The sequence below is a fragment of the Triticum urartu genome, chromosome 5A, assembly GCF_056163025.1.
Source record: "Triticum urartu cultivar PI428250 chromosome 5A, HENAU_Tu73, whole genome shotgun sequence".
Classification (NCBI taxonomy): Eukaryota; Viridiplantae; Streptophyta; class Magnoliopsida; order Poales; family Poaceae; genus Triticum; species Triticum urartu.
Genome location: NC_141877.1, coordinates 550,879,182 through 550,887,200, shown reverse-complemented (window position 1 = coordinate 550,887,200; position 8,019 = coordinate 550,879,182). Strand labels below are relative to the sequence as shown.

The 8,019-nt window shown below is 47.8% G+C and overlaps 1 protein-coding gene across 1 annotated transcript; it reads right to left on the bottom strand.

The window, feature by feature from the left end:
- Positions 1-479: 479 nt before the first annotated feature.
- On the bottom strand, positions 480-1,312 carry LOC147972776 (dehydrin DHN2-like). Its single transcript, XM_087521679.1, has 2 exons — positions 1,008-1,312; positions 480-911 (listed from the first exon to the last, which is right to left on the bottom strand). The coding sequence occupies exons 1-2, from the start codon at positions 1,212-1,214 to the stop codon at positions 687-689; spliced, it is 432 nt and encodes a 143-aa protein (XP_087377805.1). The 5' UTR covers positions 1,215-1,312; the 3' UTR covers positions 480-686.
- Between the last annotated feature and the right edge of the window lie 6,707 nt (positions 1,313-8,019).

Here is an 8,019-nt window from a genome sequence, read left to right as displayed (position 1 = left end):
GGTACGCCTATTCCCATATGTGTTTGGATCAGAGACGGGCTCAAGTGCATTGACATAGTCAGACTCGACTGCCAAATTTGTGCACCCTAGATTTGCTCCAAGATTTAACCCACGTCAAATAGCGATTAGTTCTGCTACTTATATACTCGCCATATGCGGTAATAGATGAGTCGCTGCACTTAGGAACTTACCGTGATCGCCACGGGCAATGACATCACAAGATCCCGTGAACCTATCCACATGAAGAGAAGCATCAACATTTAATTTAACAGCTCCCACCGCAGCCTTCTTCCATACATGATCCCGCTTGCGAGTAGGCTGATTTGGAGTGTTTACTTGTAAGAAAATTGTTGCTAGCACCCAGATCGTCATAGCTGCTTGTTGAGGCATCTGAACTATCTCACCTTTTATATGAATACTCCTTTGCCACCAAATAAACCACATTGCTAAAGGGCGAGCTCAGCTATAGGACCAAAACACAAATACAAACGAGCGCTTTTTACGATGGAGATACAAATACACGTACACAGGGTCCACAAATACGTCACACACACAACATATATACTCCGGCACCTCGAACAGCGCTCATTATTTATCCGTAGGAACGCATGCAGAAGTACGCATGCTACCGAGCTTCGACCGAACGCAGACACAGCACAGGTCGATCGCTAGCTGCCTAGCTTACCCTAGTGCTGTCCGCCGGGAAGCTTCTCCTTGATCTTCTCCATGACACCCTTCTTCTCGCCGGTGGCCTCCGCGCCGTGCGTGCCGGTGCCGGTGCCGGCGTACTCGCCGGCCGCCGGCGTGTGCTGCTGCCCGGTGGCGTCCTTGTGGGCTCTGCCGGGGAGCTTCTCCTTGATCTTCTCCTTCATCCCTTTCTTCCTCCTCCCGCCAGCGCCGTCGTCCTCAGACTACATTTTAAACACAACAAGAAGCACAACGAGTTAAGATGACCGATCGAGTGAGTCCATCTATACAGCGGCAGGCAGATCTGTCCTTGGGCTCACCGAGCTGGAGCTGGAGCTGCCGGAGCGGTGCAGGACGCCGTCGGTCTTGTGGTCGTCCCTGGTCGGCTGGAGCTGCCCGGCACCCGCGGCGGCGGCGGCGCCGTGCGTCCCCGTGGGCCCGCCGGTGGCGCCGCCGTGGTCGGCCACGGGCTGGCCGTACTCCTCCACCTTGTCGGTGGCGTGGCCGGTCTGCCCCTGGTACTCCATCGTCGCGTAAGACACCGGTCGATCTACAGGTGATGTGTATGGCTGTGTAAGTGTTGAACTGCTGCGGGTTGCGATGCAGCCAAGTGCGACTGCAGGTGGCTATTTATAGGTCTCAGAATGGTCCAGGTGTTCGACTTCGAGAAGCACACTGACACCAGTACAAGTGCGTGGAGTGGTCATCCCGCCAATATACAAAGCCACACGGGCTCGTCGGCGGCGGCACGTAGGGCTTCGCACTCTCTCGAAGGGCATGACTCCTCCATCCACGCATGCATATGCATGAATAGTAGTGGTACACGTTAGCGAGAGCAATGCTACACGTACACGAAGTTACAGGGAGTTTATAGGGCTGATGGGCTGTGATTGGCAGAGATTTAATTAGAAGGGCGGGCCCATCCATGATCCATGAAAATCAGGGGGGGCCAATTAGATGAGGCCACGTTCTCAACCTGTAAAGTTTTGTATCAATCACATGTACGTCTAGTATTATTGCGTTAGCGACAGCGTGGGTGGTAACGTGGAAAATCTGTGTTCTACTCGAGCGCCCATTATCTTTGAAAATATCTTTTGCGTAGGTCCTTTTTTTGGGGACTGCTAGATCTTCTTCCAACGGCTAGAGACAGACCAATGTACATCTTCTTCCTCTCTTCCTTCTTCCTTTGTGTGCAACGGTTCCTCGTCCGCGGCCTACCCAGTCTTAACCGTTGGCCTCTGCCCCTGGCATCCGATATAACTTTTGCCTCTTGGAAGACATCAAGTATAAAGAGAAAAGGCTAACTTTTGAAGAGCGAGCGGTGCGCTGGTAGGCTTGAGCTAAAGTTAACCCATGTGGGCCGCCCCCGACAGGGACGCTTGGGTGGGTGCGGGGGGGGGGGGGGGGGGAGGGGGGGTCTTGTAAGCCACTGCATAGGATAATTGATCTGCTGTAAATTCCCGACGTTTTAAACCTCCTCTGATACAGTGAAGTTTGTCTGGCTGGCGTCCTTGGTTTTTTCTCCTTCGTGTTAAAGGGGTTTTCCACATTAAATTCCCGTATCCCTTGCTTGTTTTCGTTCTTCATCGTGTTCTATTGTGTGTCGTATCTCTAACATATGAAGCTCCACCACTAGTGATCTATGTCTTATCATGCACACTCTACAAGCGCAATCAAGTGCTGCTGAAGCGGAAATCGACCCTCCACCTTCCATCATAAAATATGTCTCCAAAAATAGAGTGAGAAAGGAAAAGGTTGACAGAAATGTGGAAATAGAGATGCTAAATTCATCATATACTATGAACACTTGTGGACATAATTGGTGCCATAAAACCATCTCCATCAACTCTATCTCCATGCAATCTTTGTAGATCGAAGCTCATAACTCGTTATCAATGTTGTCTCTATATATACTGTTGGTTGGCACATTCTGATTTATTGATGGATTATTTGTATTTTAAAGATAATTTAGATAGATAATTTTTTTTAAATGGCTAAGCTAGTGCCGCCAACATTCCGAATACAAGATATATTATCGGAGAAGGTCAATGCATTTACATTCATCCTTCCATTAAACAACGATGCATTTACTCAACTTAATATTTATCTTGATAAATGTATTGCATTATTGCTTGTACATCTAGACATGAAACTAAAGAGCAAATGAGTTGGCACGGAAAGCATCCGGCAGCCATGTTGCAGAGGAGAGGGAAGAGAGAGTGTCACATACAACATTTCGGTCAACATGCTCGACGTTTACAATGATCAAACCAAAGACATGCTTGCAACGTCTCTTTCATCTAAGAATTACGTTAATTTCTTTTGGTCCTTTATATGTTTGAAATATTATCAACTTGTGAGAATGTGTATATGTTTGGATCTAGGTTTGAGACACACCTTCACGTGCCCTTCGAGGGTGCTAAACGCACCACTGGTGCGAAGATAAGGCGAGAATGACATTATTCTGGCTCGGGGACATCGCCCCTGCCTTGCTAGCCCGGACCAGGACATGGAGTGTCGCCGCCACCATAGCCATGGTCAATGCGCCCACGACTTAGCAACCCTAATTACAAGGAAGAATCCCAATCTACTACTGTCACCGGATCCACAACACCGCCTTTCCCCTGACATTGTTGAGGCCTACAGAGGAGGGGGAAGATTGGCGATGCGATGGGTGGTACAAGGAAGAATCCCAATCTACTACTATCACTGGATCCACAACACAGCCAAGGGAGTCCTGGATTAGGGGGTGTCCGGGTAGCCGGACTATACCTTCAGCCGGACTACAGGACTATGAAGATACAAGATTGAAGACTTCGTCCCGTGTCCGGATGGGACTTTCCTTGGCGTGGAAAGCAAGCTTGGCGATGCGGATATTTAGATCTCCTACCACTATAACCGACTTTGTGTAACCCTAACCCTCTCCGGTGTCTATATAAACCGGAGGGTTTTAGTCCGTAGGACAACTTCATCATACAACAATCATACCATAGGCTAGCTTCTAGGGTTTAGCCTCCTTGATCTCGTGGTAGATCTACTCTTGTACTACCCATATCATCAATATTAATCAAGCAGGACGTAGGGTTTTACCTCCATCAAGAGGGCCCGAACCTGGGTAAAACATCGTGTTCCTTGCCTCCTGTTACCATCCGGCCTAGGCGCACAGTTCGGGACCCCCTACCCGAGATCCGCCGGTTTTGACACCGACATTGGTGCTTTCATTGAGAGTTCCTCTGTGCCGTCGCAATCAGGAAGGATGCCTCTTCCCGTCTTTAAAGACGGCGCCGTTACTAAGGGAGCCTTGGCTGTCGGCCAAACTCTCCGGCTAGGCGGTTTTCTCATGACCGCCTGTTCGGCCGTTGCGCCGACGGTGACCTCTCGGGTCATCAAAAGCAATCTTCACGTCAGCTCGGAACTCGTCGAGCAGTTAGATCCAATGGAGCTCTCTTCCGTAAACGAGCTCTTGGATCGCATCGCCGCCTTGGGGGTCACTACGGATTAAGACCAGGTTGGGCTTAAACCCGATCTAAGAGAAATTAATGTTGGGGAACGTAGCAATAATTCAAAATTTTCCTACGTGTCACCAAGATCTATCTATGGAGTCATCTAGCAACGAGGGAGGAGTGGATCTACATACCCTTGTAGATCGCGCGCGGAAGCGTTCAAGAGAACGGGGTTGATGGAGTCGTACTCGTCGTGATCCAAATCACCGATGATCCTAGCGCCGAACGGACGGCACCTCCGCGTTCAACACACGTACGGAACGGAGACGTCTCCCACGCCTTGATCCAGCAAGGAGGAGGGAGAGGTTGATGGAGATCCAGCAGCACGACGGCGTGGTGGTGGAAGTAGCGGGATTCCAACAGGGCTTCGCCAAGCGCTGCGGGAGGAGGGAGATGTGTCATGGGAGGGAGAGGGAGGCGCCAGGCCTTGGATTGGATTGCCCTCCCTTTCCCCCACTATATATAGGGCCAAGGGAGAGGGGGAGGGCGCAGCCTTGCCCCTTCCTCCAAGGAAGGGTGCGGCCAAGGGGGGGAGGAGTCCATCCTCCCCAAGGCACCTCGGAGGTGCCTTCCCCTTTTAGGACTCTTCCTTTCCCCTCTTCTCTTGGCGCATGGGCCTCTTGGGGCTGGTGCCCTTGGCCCATATGGGCCAAGGCGCACCCCCTACAGCCCATGTGGCCCCCCGGGGCAGGTGTCCCCACCCGGTGGACCCCCGGGACCCTTCCGGTGGTCCCGGTACAATACCGGTGACCCCGAAACTTGTCCCGATGGCCGAAATAGCACTTCCTATATATAATTCTTTACCTCCGGACCATTCCGGAACTCCTCGTGACGTCCGGGATCTCATCCGGGACTCCGAACAACTTTCGGGTTACCGCATACTAATATCTCTATAACCCTAGCGTCACCGAACCTTAAGTGTGTAGACCCTACGGGTTCGGGAGACATGCAGACATGACCGAGATGACTCTCCGGTCAATAACAAACAGCGGGATCTGGATACCCATGTTGGCTCCCACATGTTCCACGATGATCTCATCGGATGAACCACGATGTCAAGGACTTAATCAATCCCGTATACAATTCCCTTTGTCTAGCGGTACGATACTTGCCCGAGATTCGATCGTCGGTATCCCGATACCTTGTTCAACCTCGTTACCGGCAAGTCTCTTTACTCGTTCCGTAACACATCATCCCGTGATCAACTCCTTGATCACATTGTGCACATTATGATGATGTCCTACCGAGTGGGCCCAGAGATACCTCTCCGTTTACACGGAGTGACAAATCCCAGTCTCGATTCGTGCCAACCCAACAGACACTTTTGGAGATACCTGTAGTGTACCTTTATAGCCACCCAATTACGTTGTGACGTTTGGCACACCCAAAGCATTCCTACGGTATCCGGGAGTTGCACAATCTCATGGTCTAAGGAAATGATACTTGACATTAGAAAAGCTTTAGCATACGAACTACACGATCTTTGTGCTAGGCTTAGGATTGGGTTTTGTCCATCACATCATTCTCCTAATGATGTGATCCCGTTATCAATGACATCCAATGTCCATGGTCAGGAAACCGTAACCATCTATTGATCAACGAGCTAGTCAACTAGAGGCTTACTAGGGACATGGTGTTGTCTATGTATCCACACATGTATCTGAGTTTCCTATCAATACAATTATAGCATGGATAATAAACGATTATCATGAACAAGGAAATATAATAATAACTAATTTATTATTGCCTCTAGGGCATATTTCCAACAGTCTCCCACTTGCACTAGAGTCAATAATCTAGTTCACATCGCCATGTGATTAACACTCACAGGTCACATCGCCATGTAACCAACATCCATAGAGTTTACTAGAGTCAATAATCTAGTTCACATCACTATGTGATTAACACTCAATGAGTTCTGGGTTTGATCATGTTGCTTGTGAGAGAGGTTTTAGTCAACGGGTCTGAACCTTTTAGATCCGTGTGTGCTTTACAAATCTTTATGTCATCTCCTAGATGCAGCTACCACGCTCTATTTGGAGCTATTCCAAACAACCGTTCTACTATACGAATCCAGTTTACTACTCAGAATAATCTGGATTAGTGTCAAAGTTTGCATCGGCGTAACCCTTTACGACGAACTCTTTTACCACCTCCATAATCGAGAAAATTCCTTAGTCCACTAGTTACTAAGGATAACTTTGACCGCTGTCCTGTGATCCATTCTTGGATCACTCTTGTACCCCTTGACTGACTCATGGCAAGGCACACTTCAGGTGCGGTACACACCATAGCATACTGTAGAGAGCCTATGACAAAAGCATAGGGGACGACCTTCGTCCTTTCTCTCTATTCTGCCGTGGTCGAGCTTTAAGTCTTAACTTCATACCTTACAACTCAGGCAAGAACTCCTTCTTTGACTGGTCCATCTTGAACACCTTCAAGATCATGTCAAGGTATGTGCTCATTTGAAAGTACCATTAAGCATTTTGATCTATCCTTATAGATCTTGATGCTCAATGTTCAAGTAGCTTAATCCAGGTTTTCCATTGAAAAACACCTTTCAAATGACCCAATATGCTTTCCAGAAATTCTACGTCATTTCTGATCCACAATATGTCAACAACATATACTCATCAGAAATTCTATAGTGCTCCCACTCACTTCTTTGGAAATACAAGTTTCTCATAAACTTTGTATACACCCAAAATCTTTGATCATCTCATCAAAGCATACATTCCAACTCCGATATGTTTACTCCAGTCCTTAGAAGGATTGCTGGAGCTTTGCATACTTATTAGCATCTTTCAGGATTGACAAAACTTTCCGGTTGTATCACATACAACCTTTCCTCGAGAAAATCGTCGAGGAAACAATGTTTTGACATCCTATCTGCAAGATTTCAAAAATAATGCAGTAATCGCTAATATAATTCCAACAGACTCTTAGCATCGCTACGAGTGAGAAAGTCTCACCGCAGTCAACTCCTTGAACTTGTCGGGAAACTTCTTAACGACAAGTCGAGCTTTCTTAATGGTGATACTTACCATCATTGTCCGTCTTCCTTTTAAAATCCATCTGTACTCAATAGCCTTACGACCATCGAGCCGTTCTGCCAAAGTCTACACTTTGTTTTCATACATGGATCCTCTCTCGGATTTTATGGCCTCGAGCCATTTATCGGAATCCAGGCCCACCATCGCTTCTCCATAGCTCCTAGGTTCATTGTTGTCTAGCAACATGACTTCCAAGACAGGATTACGTACCACTCTGAAGTAGTACGCATCCTTGTCATCCCACGAGGTTTGGTAGTGACTTGATCTGAAGTTTCATGATCACTATCATAAGCTTCCACTTCAATTGGTGTAGGTGCCACAGGAACAACTTCCTGTGCCCTGCCATACACTAGTTGAAGAGACGGTTCAATAACCTCATCAAGTCTCCACCATCCTCCCACTCAATTCTTTCGAGAGAAACTTTTCCTCGAGAAAGGACCCGATTCTAGAAACAATCCCTTATTGCTTTCGGATCTGAGACAGGAGGTATACCCAATTGTTTTAGGTGTCCTATGAAGATGCATTTATCCGCTTTGGGTTCGAGCTTATCAGCCTGAATTTTTTTTCACATAAGTGTCGCAGCCCCAAACTTTTAAGAAATGACAGCTTAGGTTTCTCTAAACCATAGTTCATACGGTGTCATCTCATCGGAATTACGTGGTGCCCTATTAAAGTGAATGTGGTTGTCTCTAATGCCTAACCCATAAACTATCGTGGTAATTCGATAAGAGACATCATGGTATGCATCATATCCAATAAGGTGCAGTTATGAT

Bases quoted from the DNA above. Each gene is read 5' to 3' on its own strand.
- LOC147972776 (XM_087521679.1), bottom strand. From the start codon at position 1,214: ATGGAGTACCAGGGGCAGACCGGCCACGCCACCGACAAGGTGGAGGAG. The intron at 912-1,007 runs GTGAGCCCAAGG...TTTAAAATGTAG, and splicing joins GCAGCTCCAGCTCCAGCTCG to TCTGAGGACGACGGCGCTGG.